The sequence below is a fragment of the Haliotis cracherodii genome, unplaced genomic scaffold, assembly GCF_022045235.1.
Source record: "Haliotis cracherodii isolate W230 unplaced genomic scaffold, xgHalCrac1.p SCAF_13, whole genome shotgun sequence".
Taxonomy (NCBI): Eukaryota; Metazoa; Mollusca; class Gastropoda; order Lepetellida; family Haliotidae; genus Haliotis; species Haliotis cracherodii.
In genome coordinates, this window is record NW_027266268.1 from 8,717,797 (window position 1) to 8,737,141 (window position 19,345).

Genomic DNA, 19,345 nt, shown 5'->3' on the forward strand with positions numbered 1-19,345 from the left:
GCTGCTGACCTCCCTTCTGCGGTGTGTTCTCTCACTCAGTGACACGGCTGCTGACCTCCCTTCTGCGGTGTGTACTCTCACTCAGTGACACGGCTGCTGACCTCCCACCTGTTTGGTGCACTCTCACCCAGTGACACGGCTGCTGACCTCCCTTCTGCTGGATGGACTCTCACTCAGTGACACGGCTGCTGACCTCCCTTCTTCTGGATGGACTCACACTCAGTGACACGGCTGCTGACCTCCCATCTGTTTGGTGTACTCTCACTCAGTGACACGGCTGCTGACATCCTATCTGTCTGGATCGACTCACACTCAGTGACACGGCTGCTGACCTCCCTTCTGCGGTGTGTACTCTCACTCAGTGACACGGCTGCTGACGTCCTATCTGTCTGGTGTACTCTCACTCAGTGACACGGCTGCTGACATCCTATCTGTTTGGTGTACTCTCATTCAGTGACACGGCTGCTGACCTCCCTTCTCCTGGGTGAACTCTCAATCAGTGACACGGCTGCTGACCTCCCTTCTACTGTGTACATTCTCACCCGGTGACGCGGCTGCCGACCTCCCTTCTGCTGGATGGACTCTCACTCAGTGACACAGCTGCTGACCTCCTTTCTTCTGTGTGTACTCTCAATCAGTGACACGGCTCCTGACCTCCCTTCTGTTGTGTGTACTCTCACTCAGTGACACGGCTGCTGACCTCCCTTTTGCTAGATGGACTCTCACTTAGCGACACGTCTGCTGACCCCCTTCTGCGGTGTGTACTCTCACTCAGTGACACGGCTGCTGACCACTCTTCTTCTGGGTGTACTCTCACTCAGTGATACGGCTGTTGACCTCCCTTCTGCGATATGTACTCCCACTCAGTGACACGGCTGCTGACCTCTAATCTGTTTGGTGCACTCTCACTCAGTGACACGGCTGCTGACCTCCCTTCTGCTGTGTGTACTCTCACTCATTTATGCGGCTGCTGACCTCCCATCTGTTGGGTTCACTCTCACTCAATGACACGGCTGCTGAACTCCTGCTGCTGGGTGTACTCTCACTCAGTGACACGGCTGCTGACCTCCCTTCTGCTGGGTTCACTCTCACTCAGTGACACGGCTGCTGACCTCCCTTCTGCTGGGTTCACTCTCACTCAGTGACACGGCTGCTGAACTCCTTCTGCTGGGTTCACTCTCACTCAGTGACACGGCTGCTGACCTCCCTTCTGCTGGGTCCACTCTCACTCAGTGACACGGCTGCTGACCTCCCTTCTTCTGGACGCACTCTCACTCAGTGACAAGCTGCTGACCTCCCTTCTGCTGGGTGCACTCTCTCGATCAGTGACACGGCTGCCGACCTCCCTTCTGCTAGGTGCAGTCTCACTCAGTGACACGGCTGCTGACCTCCCTTCTGCTGGGTGCAGTCTCACTCAGTGACACGGCTACTGACCTCCCTTCTGCTGGGGGTACTCTCACTCATAGACACGGCTGCTGACCTCCCCTGTGCTGGGTGTACTCTCACTCAGTGACACGGCTGCTGGCCACACTTCTGCTGGGTTCACTCTCACTCAGTGACACTAATCCCGTCAGCCACACTATCAAACAAGCTTTTATATGTATTCCAATATCTGTCCTGAGTGGAATAACCTTTTACGTTTTACCTGTCCTGAATGTTCCCTTGTTAAGTTCGGGGGAACAGTTGATCATGACCAGCCTTTGAATGTGACTTTTCGCTGGCACCTGATTATGACTATGGAAAAGGGGGTAAGCCCTTTGCCTTAATCACAAGAAACTTCTGCTGAAAGAAAGATACATTGTACGCTTTCGTCTTTATGATGAGCATGTGTTTCTGAATCATTATCAAATAGTGATGGTGCATGGCCCCATCTGCGGCACTTGTCACAAACACACGCAGAGGAAGTCAATTATTCACCTCAACAAACACAGGCATATATGATAGTACAAGTCAAGACAAGTAAGGAGTCTGCAGTACCCCGCAGCTGTTACAAATGATGAACGCCGCTTCATGATTTGCAAAGAAGTTTATTGAAAGATGTAAATAAGCTAATTCTAAGAAAATAAGCATTTAAGAAACATTTGAGGTTCTAGCATATTAAAATGGTAATGACAATCAATGACAACTATGTGAAGACATCAGATCTTAAACCAAATCATCTCTCAAAAGCATCAAGGTGATTTAATGTTTTTAAGGGGTGATCTTTAAATTTAGAAATAACCTCTCGCAAATTAAAGAGATACCAATATATCATATATAAAGATATGCATATATGAATAAATGACAAAACTATAAATATAACAAGAGTTAATCATTAGAATGTATTTTAAACGTTGAATCGTGTCAGTAAACAATAAACAATATAATCATAAGAAACATGGTCAAATACAATGAAAGGTTGCTAGTCGTGTTAGTCAGTGAGAGTACACCCAGCAGAAGGGGAGACATCAGCCGTGTTAGTCAGTGAGAGTACACCCAGCAGAAGGGGAGACATCAGCCGTGTTAGTCAGTGAGAGTACACCCAGCAGAAGGGGAGACATCAGCCGTGTTAGTCAGTGAGAGTACACCCAGCAGAAGGGGAGACATCAGCCGTGTTAGTCAGTGAGAGTACACCCAGCAGAAGGGGAGACATCAGCCGTGTTAGTCAGTGAGAGTACACCCAGCAGAAGGGGAGACATCAGCCGTGTTAGTCAGTGAGACTACACCCAGCAGAAGGGGAGACATCAGCCGTGTTAGTCAGTGAAAGTACACCCAGCAGAAGGGGAGACATCAGCCGTGTTAGTCAGTGAGAGTACACCCAGCAGAAGGGGAGACATCAGCCGTGTTAGTCAGTGAGAGTACACCCAGCAGAAGGGGAGACATCAGCCGTGTTAGTCAGTGAGAGTACACTCAGCAGAAGGGGAGACATCATCCGTGTTAGTCAGCGAGAGTACACCCAGCAGAAGGGGAGACATCAGCCGTGTTAGTCAGTGAGAGTACACCCAGCAGAAGGGGAGACATCAGCCGTGTTAGTCAGTGAGAGTACACCCAGCAGAAGGGGAGACATCATCCGTGTTAGTCAGTGAGAGTACACCCAGCAGAAGGGGAGACATCAGCCGTGTTAGTCAGTGAGAGTACACCCAGCAGAAGGGGAGACATCAGCCGTGTTAGTCAGTGAGAGTACACCCAGCAGAAGGGGAGACATCAGCCGTGTTAGTCAGTGAGAGTACACTCAGCAGAAGGGGAGACATCATCCGTGTTAGTCAGCGAGAGTACACCCAGCAGAAGGGGAGACATCAGCCGTGTTAGTCAGTGAGAGTACACCCAGCAGAAGGGGAGACATCAGCCGTGTTAGTCAGTGAGAGTACACTCAGCAGAAGGGGAGACATCATCCGTGTTAGTCAGTGAGAGTACACCCAGCAGAAGGGGAGACATCAGCCGTGTTAGTCAGTGAGAGTACACCCAGCAGAAGGGGAGACATCAGCCGTGTTAGTCAGTGAGAGTACACCCAGCAGAAGGGGAGACATCAGCCGTGTTAGTCAGTGAGACTACACCCAGCAGAAGGGGAGACATCAGCCGTGTTAGTCAGTGAAAGTACACCCAGCAGAAGGGGAGACATCAGCCGTGTTAGTCAGTGAGAGTACACCCAGCAGAAGGGGAGACATCAGCCGTGTTAGTCAGTGAGAGTACACCCAGCAGAAGGGGAGACATCAGCCGTGTTAGTCAGTGAGAGTACACCCAGCAGAAGGGGAGACATCAGCCGTGTTAGTCAGCGAGAGTACACCCAGCAGAAGGGGAGACATCAGCCGTGTTAGTCAGTGAGAGTACACCCAGCAGAAGGGGAGACATCAGCCGTGTTAGTCAGTGAGAGTACACCCAGCAGAAGGGGAGACATCAGCCGTGTTAGTCAGTGAGAGTACACCCAGCAGAAGGGGAGACATCAGCCGTGTTAGTCAGTGAGAGTACACCCAGCAGAAGGGGAGACATCAGCCGTGTTAGTCAGTGAGAGTACACCCAGCAGAAGGGGAGACATCAGCCGTGTTAGTCAGTGAGAGTACACCCAGCAGAAGGGGAGACATCAGCCGTGTTAGTCAGTGAGAGTACACCCAGCAGAAGGGGAGACATCAGCCGTGTTAGTCAGCGAGAGTACACCCAGCAGAAGGGGAGACATCAGCCGTGTTAGTCAGTGAGAGTACACCCAGCAGAAGGGGAGACATCAGCCGTGTTAGTCAGTGAGAGTACACCCAGCAGAAGGGAGGTCAGCAGCCGTATTAGTCAAGAATTAAACATCTTCAACCGTCAGTTAAAGCTATTCTCCCACATCACCGTATGTGACATAATGTAATCACTGTCAAACTGTCACTGGTAACTCAAGTAACCAATTGAAGAAAACTGAAAAATAATATCTAGCTTGAGACTGCTATAGTGTTGCCCTGTCCTGCTTATATCAATATAGTCACACAGCTTGAGTATAGAACTCTGCAAACTCTGGAATTAAACATAACTAAATAATAACATCGATTTAACCCCAGTGCGGTGCTTTTCCTTGAAATGGGTGTCAGGAATACTCACTACAACAACTTGAAATGTGTTTTTAAAGAGAGATGCTTTATGCACGCCCCTTAACACCAAATAGCCTTATCGTGAACGATCTGCGCAACAATGCAATATCTACAAAAACAACCAATGCAGATGGGACCAGTTCATAAAGACTTCCTCGAGTACCGCCATATGCAACTGTTTTGTAATCAAGTCGGTTTGAGCATGCTGAAAAGTCTTATGTTGAGCATTTTACATAACCTCTTAATATATGTTTACAAATACTAGCTAAAAATGTATTATCTTAAGAAAACATGTGTAATAAATATAATATTACGTCATTGTATAGCAGTGAAATATGCTCAGCACATTAAACATTCATTTGAAACTTATTTGGATGAATGCTTACACTTGTTAACAAACCCTAAACCAAACCATCTGTGAAAAGCATCCAGTTTACTACTTCCACAATGATGAAACAATTAACAGTGTGTTCTTAAACTGCATCTACATGTATGTTATCAAGAAAATGTACAAAAATGTACCCCCTCTCCCCCGGAAAGAAATCCCCCTAAAACAAACCCAAAACAACAACAATAAAAAGTATAAAAAAACAACACAACGAATATAATACAAAGTTGCTACACCAAAATTAAAAAGTATTAAAATCGCTACTGCTGTCAAATCGATACCCTAATTTCACAATTGTAGCCCAGTGCGTGAAATGGTACACTAAAACCTAAAATGAGGCTTCACAATGTTGTTTCCAAAATTCATTCTTCCTTTTCCAATGAGTAGAGGTCGGGGGTACACAAAACAATTTTGGTTAATTATGGTGAGTGAAAGCAGCCTTTCATAGATTCCGATTTAATCAACTCGTAAATAGAAACGAAGAAACCATTTCCATCTTGAACATGTTGTAGCGGTTTTGTGAATAGTCCTACTTTACATGATGATATAAATAAAACCACATTGGGTCTGGAACCCGTTCAATAAATACTCCCTCGTCTGACAGTTCTCAAAACATATTAGTTAAATGGGATTGTTTTTGAACACAAAGAACACATTGAAATGTTTCATTCTGTGTTTTATAAATTTCAGTTATTTGGGGCAGCTATGTACGTAAATCTTGTCCTGGTTGATGCTATGTACTTTACACAAACTGTAGCAGATGCAATTTCACCACCTAAATACAACAGTAATTACCTTTTGAAATTTAATGCAATGCAATCAAAGCTCTTTGCGTCTTCTGATACATGTCCTAATTGTTAAATAAACTCTGAATATCCACATGAATAAGACTTAAGATATATTCTTATGAAAATAAAACATATGTATACAGATCATTAAATGTTTATGACATGAATGTTTAGTCAGTGTGTTTGAAAGAATGTATATTTTACAAGAAGACAGCTAAATGTCTCAGAATGTGTTTCGATAACAGTAAATCAGACTGTTCTAATTCATGTTTGCATTGTTTCGAGTTATTTTCCACCTTCGAAATTGACATATGTGGCAGAACTGTCAGCGATGCTGACGTCGACAGGTGTGCAGTTAGTTGTCAGCTCCGTGTAGGTGGCCTCATCTGCTGCACCTTCAGCGACACTGTCAGGCACCGTGTAGATGTTGGAGGTCGAGGGAGCATCGGCGCCTTGTGCTTCAACACTCTTAATTGTGTTCTTGCAGCTTAAAAAGAGAAACAGTCACAAAAATTACTGTAGTTAATCCAACTTAAGACATATGAAGAATATATCTGTAGTGACCCCAACACTTCTTAGGTGTCCAGTGTAGAGATTAGCCGAGTACCTTATCTGGCCAGAAAGACAAAGGGACGTGAAGGGGGGAGGGGTTGGGCTAAAGTGTCAGGCAGTGCAGCGTGTGTGAGTATTACAAAGAAGTTTGCTCAGTTAAATGGCTGTTTGTAATGGTTTATGTTTGAGGTGGGTTGAACAAAATAAACGAATCAGGTAGCTGAAACTGTAACTGAGAAGCGATTTGTTTATTTACATGACTTACAGTAACTAAGACACTTATATCAATAAAACATAAATAAGCATATTCTTATGATGCCAGAAATATTTAAAATCTGTTACTGACAGATATATGATACTTAAACGGGCTTGAAATAGTTTCTATATCCTATCCATTTCCGTGTTCAAGAAAATAGTTAATGGGTTTCATCACGCATATATCCTACGACTGATACTGCTACAGCATTACACATATCTCGTTCTGTGTACTCCACTATTAAATATGAATGTTACCGGATGGACAGGATAACGTAGCTGTTTCTGAGATACTGAATTTACGGTTCATCCTCGAGTTGATTCAGGCACAGTCCCTGCTTGCAGCAATCATATATGCTGCTACTGGCTGCATGTACAGCAACACTAACTTGATTTTATTTACTTTTTCAATCGCTGAATAGTAATTATGGGCGATCACTTTCATAAATTATACTCTTAAGAAAAGTAAGGGATCATGGATATAAATGTTAATACCAGTATTAGAGCACATCTTGACGACAAACATCCTTTGTTGAAGCGTTTATGTCTGATACACAATAGCGTCGCACACGTACACGGGGTATCGTTTCCGATTCTGTCACTTTCATGGAAGGTCGATTAATCTCTATGGATCATTATTTCTGTCAATCTATGTCTGTCTATTCATTGACTCTGCTTATCAAACAGTTGCGATGTACTTGATTTCATTCATTGTTTGTGTATGCACTAGCGGTACGGTGTCTGCAAGGTGCGGAGCGTCTACGGGCTGTCAGCATGATGGAAACCTTCAGAAGTCAGCACACAGTGACCAACGTTCGACGTTTCTCAGTCTATGATCAGCAGACTATAGAACAGGTACCAACATATCCCAAAATGTAACAATCGTCCCCATTCAGGGGGAGATACCAGGATCTAGGAAATCGAGCTCAAACGGCGAATCAAATTTCTGCAAACTTCGGGCTACTGGAGTACGAGTTACGTGTCAGACCATTAGAAATCGCCTTCATTCAGCTCATCTCTATGCTCAATGACCACGTGTTGTTCTGTCCCTTAAAAATCGCCATATACCCAAAAGAGGTCAATGGTTTACATAAAGTCGAAATTGGGGTGATCGTCGCTGGTAACGTTTTGATATGCTCAGTGCTAGCCTCGAGCAGCACAACATCCGCAGAACGTCACTTCCAGCAATAAGCCCAGACCTTACTCCCGTTGAACACACCTGGGACATGGTCAGGGAAACGCGTGAGGACGTCATAGGCCGCCGACCACGTTGGCTGAACTTGGCTAGGCACTGCAAGAGGAGTGGGACAGACTTCCTCAAATCACCAGTGGGAGACTGGGTATTCCTCGTCGAGTGAATGATTGAGTGGAGGCAGTACGCACTACAGATCCCAAAAACATTAACCTTGAAATTTCCCATCTCACCCTTATCGTCCTTCAAGATCGTTGGCGGTCAAATCATTGACTGTCATACTTCACTATCTGTTGTACTGTGTTCCCAATTCGTTCATTATTATCGTGCAGTTATTACTCGAAACTAATATTTCTTACAAGGAAATGTTAAGCCATTTCCGAGTATCTCCTACTTTTTTAAATGGTATATAACCAAGTTACCTGTTCGAAGTTCCTGTGATGAACAAGGGATATGGTTCTATGGATAGTATCTACACCGAAACGTCGCGTTCATTGAAATAAAGAAGTTGTATATCAATAGAACTTTTTCGCTTGTTAAAAGATGGTAATAAATGTACGTTGTTATAGATCTAAGAACAAATACCCTTGAGAAACAAATCTCAGTCAACTACAATCATTTAAACACTTACATGTAGAATACATATGACATAAAGGCGACCAGGAGAGCCACAATAACGATCCCTAAGATTATCCCCACGATCAGTGCTGCGTTGTTCGAACCATCTGCTGAAATGAATATATTTTTCTCTTAAAATTGTGAAATCTTGAAAAAAAGAAAGGACTCTTATATTTCTGAAGATGCCACATATCAAGACATACAGAGTGAATAAGTTGGGTTTAACGCCGCTTTTAACAGTATTCCAGTTTTATCACGGCGTGTCAGCTTTATGTGGGTGGAAAGCCCGAAGTGATGCAGGTTTCAGACGTTTACCACTTCGATGAAACCAACGTGCACGGGTATGGTGCTGACAAACCTAGAAACATAATCGGGGCGAACCGGGATTCGAACCCACAATCATAGGTTTCTGGTGTGGCCAAGGGACGCAACTCTGCACAGCGAATCGCGGCGCCTTAGACAACTGGGCCACCCGTACCCCCTAACACATACGGATGAAAGAGATAGTTAGGTTTCAGACAAATTTGAAATGTAGTATTCAGTATTTCACTACTATTTTGACCTTAACTCTATCTATCTATACTTACACATTCCTGGGTGGAACCCCCGTGAATTCCCTAGTACGAATACATACATACATAGATACATACAGAAGTGTTGTTTCTGATAACTTGATTCTTCAATTTTGAACTCAGCATTTTTTCAAACATTGAGAAACGTCAGAGAGTTTGGCTGCACGATCGTGCACGAATATCCTCACCAGTAACCCATCCTATTTAACAAAACGAAGAAACGTACATCAACACTAGGCCTATCGTAGTATCGACTCTATCCGTGTCTGGAGTGACGGTGACGGTCCACAGCAATCTATGCATTTACATGCGTATCTATTTGACACATCCTCATAATCACCAACGTGATAGGTCAAACATACAGTTTGGCCCTCACTCTATGAGTGTTCATACTCCAAAGAAAAAGAATAATATTAAACATTCACCTTGAAAAGCAACACTTGTATTTAAATTGTTTCCACTTCCATCTGGTGTAGAGGTCTCTGTAACGAATAAGTGAAGCTGTTCAATGTATCAATATATGTTTGGGAAATCTCATGGCAAAGTAGAATGTGGATAAACATGGTCGGTGGTGGACGACCGACGAGAAAAGGAATAACATTTAACATTCACCTTGGAAGGAACCTCCTGTATTTAACGTGTTTCCAATTCCATCAGGCGTAGAGGTCGCTGGAATGAATCAGGGAAGGTATTCAACGTATGTATTGTCTAGATAACTGACACAAGCATGGAAGTATATGGATCAGTACATATGTTAAACCATACAGAATGAGCTGATTTGAATCCAATTAGCCAATTATTCCACGACTTGAGGTACATATGACCAATCCGTACAATGATTGTTACACATTAATGACAAAGTTGTTTGTGGGGGACCTACAACTATTATAATCTCAATTCCCTTAACACACTTAAAATGTAATATGGTAGTAAGAGAGTGAGAATACGTTGCTTAACGCTGCAATAAGCGGAATGCTTGCTATACCACGGCAGTCTATAAATAAACAGCCAAGTCACACATCTCGACTACCCTACACCACTGTAGTCGGCACATACTTTGTTTGTTGTTTAACGACGCACACAGCAATATTCCAGCTATACTACGGCGTCATGGACATACTCTAGTCTGAACCAAACAAGCCAGTCATTGATACTACGAGCAACAGTACATAAGGTACATCTGAAACCATTCAGACCCGGAATCCCAACATCGCACTGAACACATCCCGACAGGCTTTATTCTCAAATCGCACTGAGAATTCTGTTGATTCTTGATTCAAAGAATATCCCTTAAGTCTTACATATAAATATACATTAAAAGACTTACCTGCATCAAGATATGTCTTAAAATTGTACCCTCCGTTGTATATAACGAAGTGATCATATCCAAGGACAGCAAAAGAATAATTAGAACGGATACTTGTTGTGTATGAACCACCTAATAATGTTCCCACTTTGAATCTTGTGCCTGCCACTTTCTTCCATGTTATTGGAGGACTGGAAACTGTAGAGTGAACATTGTGGGTTTCTTGAAAATTATTGTTTTCTTGATATGTCAATATTTGCATGACGCCTGGGACTTGTTGTGTTGTTTGTTTAGAGTAGAGGGTTACTGGTGGTACTACAATTAACCCATCAGTATAGTAATGCGTTCCAGCAGCACACAATGTGGCCATAGTTGGTCTTGTGGTGTTGAAGTAGAAAGTTTCAAAACTTCCACATTGTTTACGGTACAGTCCGTCTTCACCCATAGAGACAGCAGAACCGTTATTAAACATGATGCTTGCGTCACTGTTGTCTGTAACAACTTGAAGTTGGTATGACAACCCTTGTCGCTTGTCGTCAGAATCATTGATCGCAAGAACATACTCACTGCCATAATATTTCACAGGCAATAATTGCGCGTAGGTTTCAAAGACTCTTCGGCGCATAACGTATGTTCCACTATAGACGGCTATTGTTTCCGAGGCATTAACAATGGTTCTGGTCATATCAGATGAACTGTTTATGGAGAAAGTCTGATACTTATCTAATCTGACTTTGAGAGTGCCCCCGTCCCTGTACGTCCTGCCGTTGTAGGTGACGTTGCCCTTCAGTCTTAAGATGATGTCAACATCCGCCTTCCTGCTGTGTGTGGCTATCACTAAAACAGATAGGTAGGTGTACTCGAATGCGTTGCCAGTAGGAGGAAGACAGGAAGACATGATGTACTTGGTGCCTAGTGCGGACACAGGAAGGGCAGAGAATGGTGTGTAAAAGTTCATTCCCCCTCTGATATGAATTTCACCATCTCTCACAAGCACAAGGAAAAGCTTTACACTGAAATCTCTATTAAATATTGGGTAAAAGTAGTCTGTGTTATAAGGTTTGAAGCTTCGAGACCAGACACGCCCGGATAGTGTATCCTGTACCTGCCACTGGCCTCCTGTCTCCCCAGCACTGGCGAGTATCCGGGGTACATGGTGGGTGTCGCGACTGTATCCTGGAAGTGCCATCAAGTAACTTCGATCTGTAAGGAATACTTGTAGTACTGTTTCTGAATTTGATAACCTAATGATTAGTGACTTAAACAATAATTCTAGTGTCTTCTCTAGCACCGATGTCTACATTGGTGATCAATACAACTTTAAGTAGAGCATTTCAATGGACAATAGCCAATGAGAGAAAGTATCAAAAACATGTTCCTCACATGCAAAGATCAATGACGTAATTTATCTTAAGTAAAAATATAGTGGTTGGCTTATAACCATTTGCAATAATGAGTGCTTTACTCCGTTTTGAATAATAGTTCAGTACTATCAGAAATTCCGAAGGTTTCTTGTGTCTACATTTTACAACTTTTGGGGTAAAATCTAGCATGCGCTTTCTACAAAGAATTTTAAAGACTTCATTCGACTCTTGCTCAAAAGTTGTTTGATCAAGGTCACAACATTCAAGGATTAAGTAAAGCTTTCAAAAGGTTTTATTGCAGACATGTGGAGGACATTTCAAAATCTGACGCATCAGACCGATGCAGTTCCTTACTTTGATTTGCACAACATGTCCCCGTGTGTTTTTTTTAGGTACACAGATGACTTGCCTTTGCATGTGTTTGTGACGGATGCCACTGGTTGGGCGGGATGCGCTCACCTTTTGTGAACACATGGTATCATCACTATTTGAATTGTACAATCGACTCTGCTTTTAACAGAGATTTCTTGTTGGTATAGAAAGGAATTTTATTTAGGAGTATACAAGTTGTATGAAATCTATAAGCAGTGATATGGTACTGAAGAGATTTATCCTAAGCAGGCACAGCGGTGCCCCAGACAACTGGACAGACCATGAAAACATTACACACATGTACTAACTACACAGGCCATACGGTATAAACCTACGTCAGTGTATTCAAAACATTGTAAGTTGATAACCATGATGAAACGGTGCCACATACCTGTATCACGTACAGCAGACACACGGTAGCCGATATTATAGACCGATCCGTTATAGAAGGACAGAGCTGTGAAGGGGAGGTCGCTAGAAATGATCGTAGGACGAAATGTATATCGTTCTGGCTGCACCAGTGTGCCAACTTTGTATCTGCTGCCGGGAATATCCACCCATGTCAGACGATTGTACGGTCGTTCGTTTTTAAACAGCACAGTCGCGGATCTCTCAGTTATTATCTTTAATGTTGTATTTAGATTGTTTTCTTGAGACCAGTAACCCCTCAGTGAAGCGTAAGAGTGAGGCCAGTAACCCCTCTGTGTGACGTAAGAGGGTACAGGTGGTACAGTTGTGAAGACACTGTTGTAACCATCTGCTCTACTGAGTGTCACCAGTACCGGGTGTGTGGTGGTGAAGTGAAGACTCTCTCCCTGTTCAATTAAGCGGGTGTAAAGACGACGCTCACCAGTAGAGACTGTCGCCCAGGTACTGAACGTGATCTGCACGTGGTTGTGTTCACTAATGATCTGCAGCTCCAGCTTGGTGTCATCTACAGTAACAACATACTCCTGTCCGTGGTGCTTGACAGGCAGTAGTTGGTCATACACAGTGTACTTCGAGGCATAGTCTATACCACTATAGACGGCAACACTGTGTTCACTGTTAATGACCGTTCCATTCAGATCATGTGGGGAGTACATCATCAACGTTTGATATGGGTCAAGTTTATGAGACAGAGTATCGCCGTCACTGTATTCGTTATTGACAAAGTAAACACTTCCTTTTTTCATTTGAAAATATATATCAACATTAGTGCTCATGTTGTGTGCAGCTATCAGCAGCAAGGATTGATAACTACTGTTTGGTGCAAGACTGGAAGGCACAATGTACTTGGTCCCAAGGTCAGATATAGGAAGAGGAGAGAATACACCATCAGCTTCTACCACAACGGTTACAGCGTCGTCACTTGCGCTAACAACAGTTTCTAGAGCTCTCGTTATTTGCATCCTCCCGCTAACACTGTATGAATCTCCTTCGAAGGGACCCAATACACGGGATGTTCTGTAGGCGAAGTGTGGATTCTGTATCTCCACCAGGCCCCCTGTTTCTCCGGCTATGTACGTGATATAAGAGTATTCACCTTTATATGCCACAGCCACCAAGTAGTCTTCACCTGTAAAGTCAATTCAACACGATATTAGATTTTTGCATTATGTGCTGAATATTTAATGTCATGGATGGAGGCGAGATCAAAATATCACAGATGTGTCCTACCCGTTTACCACTAGCCCTCAGTGAGACCATGCCCTCAACTCAAATAGGTCCTTCCTGACTTTTGCGGGGGTCAATCTAGATACAGTTTGAATAATGTCCGTCTCTGGCCAACGGTAACCTCCAAGTGTCGTAACATTCAACAAGGTCAGTGCCATTCAAATAACCCTGTCATGTACGTCTTCTCTACAACGGTCGTCGATCTGCCGGCTGCATTCGAACCGCCCGTCGCAGATGCAGACAAACTCAATGTTCCTGGTAATTTCCAAGGGAGACTACGTTCACACTTCGGAGCTGTATGTATTACATTAAGTTACCCAGGACGTCACAAACACTTTAATTTTAATCTCTATATTTTCAGCAGTAATCGAGGGGAAGTCTCGAAATTTGTCAGTGACTAGGTGTAATTGATCACATAAATTTTGCATTTTGGCGTGTATCTTGTTTACGTTTACGTTTTGTTCATGTGAAAAACATTAGTTGATAAATCTTTGACGGATTAGGGTGTTGCGTAAATTATTATCTTGCATCGGTTTTGATAAATAAAATATGTAATAGTAAGTCAACTTAACGTAATAGCTAACAGTTGTTACATTCATTATTTTCAGCTAGACGACCCTGTCTGTGGATGTATAATGTTAAAAACATGTAAAGTTTAATATAATCAATTATAAGACAAGACAATTATAACATCGAAAAACGTATGTTTGAGCATCGCCCTCTTAATCTTACTATTTTAATTCGTGGCCTTAAACAACAGACAACAGATAATGCCTGGACATAATATATTTCTTAGACAGCTTGGGTGACTCTGGGATCATTAACAATCATAAGCATCTGGCGCGCCCAATGGACGCAACTCTGCACAACGAAATATGGAGCTTCAGACGACTGGACCATCATAGAGATCCGTGTAATGTCAGTTCCGGGTACCCGTTGTTTGAAACAAACATGCTCCAGACAAACCCCAGAGGAATATCTAGGTCAGGCCTACACTGTGTCACACCAGCAGACGCATACGTACACTTTTGAAAGGAATAATGACATTGCCCTGTATATAGGTATATCTTTTGTGAACACAATTATTGTTGTGGTTTGCACCATATTTTACCACGTGGGCTTCCCGTGAATTCAGCCATTGTATGGTAACAACTATACCATATTATCATCTATAGTATTTTAAAATTTCTTTTGGGATACCGGTCAAGAGTATGTAGGTCCACTGCAACCTATGGACTGTATCGATCGGGTGGTCAGGTTCGATGACTTGGTTAAGTGCATGTCGTCGTGACCGAATGGGGTAGCGAGTAGGCGTTCCATTACTGTAATCCTAGGTTTAAGTGGATTCTTTGCTGGTATAATATTTACAATTTGACACTCAATTCAATGATTTCAATATTTGTAGGAAAACATGTGTCGCCAGTAGGACTCAAACCAGAAAAGTATGATTTGAGGACCTTTTGATAGTAGACTTCGCTTACAGCAACACGTGTCACGTGCGCTCTGAAGTGATATTTTTATTTAAAAGTTTGTATAGAACATGAACGTTTTGAAAATAAAATATTCATTTTATGTTTTAGAAAACTGGTGATGTGTGTTTTTAGATAGAGAACATGCTCGTTACTCGTATGTTTTCCTTAACGTTATATTTGTTTTTCGATTTTTAACACAAAATGTTTTTGTCTCCTAAATAAAATTCCGAAACATATGCAAAAAAGTCCAAAAGTGCCTAGATCTTAAACATATCTAGTCTGTGCTAAATACCTGATCACCCTATTGTACCGCGTACGATATAATTATTTATGGCTGTTTGAAAGTTGTTTTGTTTTCATGAACATAAATGTATGTACTGCAGGTTTGCGTGTTTCATTTCACCTATGGTAGTCTTGACCTCATACGAGGTAATACGATATCTAATCTTAACAAGACTTGGATCATATTATCAGATATAAATCACAAATAATTAAGTAATTGTGATCCCAACAAATTTTCAATTCAATTATGTGTTCGATATTCTGCATGGGCAATTCTCCATTCTATTGAAAAACAATCCCCAACATATGTTTTTTTACATCCCCGACCGTGTGACATTTATAGTTTTCCTTTCGCGTGAAATTCGATCTTTATTGAAAAGCCGATTAAACCATACATCTTTATTCTTTGTAATAATACCAGTTAATAGATCATTTCCAAACAGAGATATACTTTGTTGACAACAGTGTTTAATCGCATATACTGAGGCAATAAAATCACAACAGAGTTACTTACCCTTGCCACTCTGCAGCACCATCAAAAGAACCACCAAACTGAAACACTTGTAAATCATCCTCTCACTCGGCTGTTTCTGATTCCCATGAAACTAAGGGATGAAGATCCCAGATGTCTCCCGAGATGGCTGGATAGAAAATCAAATCCACATGTGACAGGTCGACCCAAGCGGGTGTGAGTATCACACCAGTGACACGGTCTGTATATACAACAATATTTTACATCCTTGTTTTACATACGTCTCGTTTGTGTTGTCAGAATAGACTAGATAAGAATATTTACAAATCCACGAATGTGTAGATAACTACGAGGAAGTGCTATTGAATCGCTGTGAGTGAGTGACACTAGCCTATGAAAGGCAGGTTTGGTGCACATAAAACATATGTTGTCAATGGTACGATGTGTCACAGGGGTATTCCTGTTGTAGTTTTCTGCATTTTACACAGGTTATAAAAAGATACAATGTTTTCTGAGGGAGACCATCGCCATATCGCCCCGACATATCAACACGAGCGATAGTAACAAACTGATGCGATGTTCCGATACAGTGATATTGAGTTACAGACACAATATTGACTAAAAGTTGACTGTTAGCATCCGTTTAACTATGACGTCATTTCACGTCTGACTGAAGCACAGCGGAACAACCTCGTCCGACGATTGGAAGCAGGAGGATTGCAGTCAATTGTAGAAAGGATATTGAAAAGTGACGTTTGGTTAATCGATTTATGAGGTACTGAGAATGTTGGAAAGCAATGGGTGTACCGGCCGACAGATCTACAGAATATGCTTTTGCAGCGTAATGATACGGGCGGATTTCTTTCACACCGGAAGAACAAACCCAGTGCCAGGCCACTGAACAGGACAACGCTATTGTGATGAAATTGTGTAGCCGCACGTTTTCATCGCGTTAATTATGTTTCAGCGTGACAATGCTGGACTGCATACAACATGTGCAACAGCAATATTCGTATGAAATAACAATGTACAGATCCTTCTCTTTTGTGATTGTATATCTAAAATTGTTTTTAAATATAATTAATTACTCGTTGATCTTGTGTGGTCATTATTTATTTCACAATTTAGTTCTGTGTGAATAGATTTCTTGTTTAACCTCGTAACAACAATACAGGGTGGGTGAGCTATCAATCTCCAACGTGTACTTCGTACTCCGTGGACAGGCGGTGCGGCTTGCCCTCATCTGGCCTACACCTTATATCGCCTACACCTCATATTGGCCTTCACTAAATACAAATGGTTACTTCCACACCCCTGTTGTGTAGATTGGTACTGTCCATTAACCCATTAATGATTTCATTCATTAATATCAATGAGACTACACCGACAACCCAGCAGTGCAGACCCACATCAGAAGAACTGCAGCGTTGCCGCTTCTACCCCTAGCTGAAGTCCATGATGCCTGGATTGAAGTGATGGAGCAAGGACCATATGGGCAGCAGATGGGTTCAACGACTACGTCACCAGCACATACGTGGACTTCAATGCCACGTTCCCTCGAGACCTTTGGAATCAACACGAGAACACCGGTCCACGCTCCAACAACCATCTTGAAGGTTTCCAAAACCGCCTGAAGAAGAGAATGCCGAGAACCCATCCCAACATCTTCCAGTTTGTCAAAGAACTCAAGAAGATCGAGACAGCAGATAGACGGTCAAGAAGGCAGATTGGACTGGTTTGTGCCATGAGACCTCGTGCTCGTGTTCACAGAGACCGAGATGCAAGGATCGAGAGACTGAAGCAGCAGCTTGCTGCTGACAGAAGTTCAGTGTTTCCAGTTTCTGGATGCAATTGGACATTTCATTAAATTACAGTAATTTTGCTAGTAATGATGTAGTGCTAATGTAATAAAACATGAAGATGATGGATATAAATGTACAGTGCTATGATAATACATGTGTATTTATGATATTTGATGTTGTGAAAACATTTGAGTTGTGTATCAAAAGTCATTTACATTCTTTGTTATCTTTTTGCAAGAGTTCATTTTACTTAAGGGATAAGGGTACAAGTGTGATGTGCACTCATCCATGAATTTGTTTTGATAGTAGTGTAGGCGATATGAGGTGTAGGCCAGATGAGGACAGGCCGGCGGTGCCAGGCTGCTAATGGTAGAGACATGAGACATTGAGTTCTCATTAACTTGACATTTTGCGTGTCATGTCTTCATATTGGACACGTGTTCACTTTTGTCTTGTTTTATGGCCTTTTATTGCTATTATGAGGACTGTAAAACAGAATGCTTATCGAGAACATTGGGTTTGAATTTAATGTTATCATTATCTATTATCGTCTTTATTTACTTTTTTACAAATATATAAGGGTATATAATGGTATACAAAACAGAAACATCAGTATAAACTGGCGATGATTTTGCAATTAGAATGCAATTATTTTGTTGTAGACTTACACTTGTGCCTCTACTAGCAAAATGGTGCTTTCGGGCTTGCTAATTCAATATATAAGTTTATTACTCGACCGTTGAATATGCAACTGTTTAATAACAAAAAGCGCGTGATTATGTTCTGTCAAATTTATCAGAACTATTCACACGTTTCATAAGATTGGTATTACACGGGAACTCGTTGAGTATTCTATATTTATGCTTGCGTTCATCACACTTAAGTGCTGCTATTATAAGTCGTGTCATCACAAAATCGCTATATCGTTTCGCAATAACGCCATACCGCGATATCGTATTGTATGATGGCACAGATAAAAATGTGATGGAATTTTGGAATTAAACATACAAGAAAATCTTAGTTACTCAAACTATAAGAAGGAGAAATATGAAATAAAATAATTTCACATTATAGGTTTTAGACCAAATACATCAGTAGTAATCTTGCTGCTGAACATTGGTGTCAGCGAATTATGCATTTCCACTCATTCCACCAAACATGTAGTTATCTATTCCAATTTCCTCATATGCATTCATTGATCAGTATTCGATGACGGATAACTGACGAGATTTATAAATAAATGGGAACATATTTTACCTGTAACATATATAGTTCTCAAACAAATAGAAATGTATAGAAACTGGATCTGGATAGCACTGACGCATTATTGACTACGACAACAAGTTTCCTTGTTTCAGTGATAGTAATATCTTATACAACATAATATTCCTCGTTCTTTATGTGGTTTTCCTCGTCTATAACAGTTATTATCAACATGTTGCGTGTGTCGACGTATGGTCTGATACCAGTTAGCTTTGTCGTGGGGTTTCCAGTGCAGAATAGGTACCAGTTCGCTTGCCCCTGCATTCAATTAGGATCGAGTGTATTTTGTTCTGTTAAATACAATTTTCAACACTTTAGACGTCTTGTACAATCCTTGAATATTCTCATGCATGTGTCAATGAGCTGACTGTGCGTGGTAACTGGTAACCAAGCACGTGCGTGTAACTGATAGATAATTGGCAAACACTAATTCGTTAAGGCCTGGATCGC

At 42.1% G+C, this 19,345-nt stretch overlaps 1 protein-coding gene across 1 annotated transcript; it reads right to left on the reverse strand.

Moving 5' to 3' along the window:
• Positions 1–6,000: 6,000 nt before the first annotated feature.
• LOC139458842 (uncharacterized) lies at positions 6,001–16,022 on the reverse strand. The gene is made up of 7 exons (XM_071240270.1): positions 15,873–16,022; positions 12,340–13,506; positions 10,234–11,427; positions 9,519–9,575; positions 9,332–9,388; positions 8,348–8,444; positions 6,001–6,204 (listed from the first exon to the last, which is right to left on the reverse strand). Exons 1-7 carry the CDS (start codon positions 15,928–15,930, stop codon positions 6,003–6,005), a joined length of 2,832 nt encoding a protein of 943 aa, XP_071096371.1. The 5' UTR covers positions 15,931–16,022; the 3' UTR covers positions 6,001–6,002.
• Between the last annotated feature and the right edge of the window lie 3,323 nt (positions 16,023–19,345).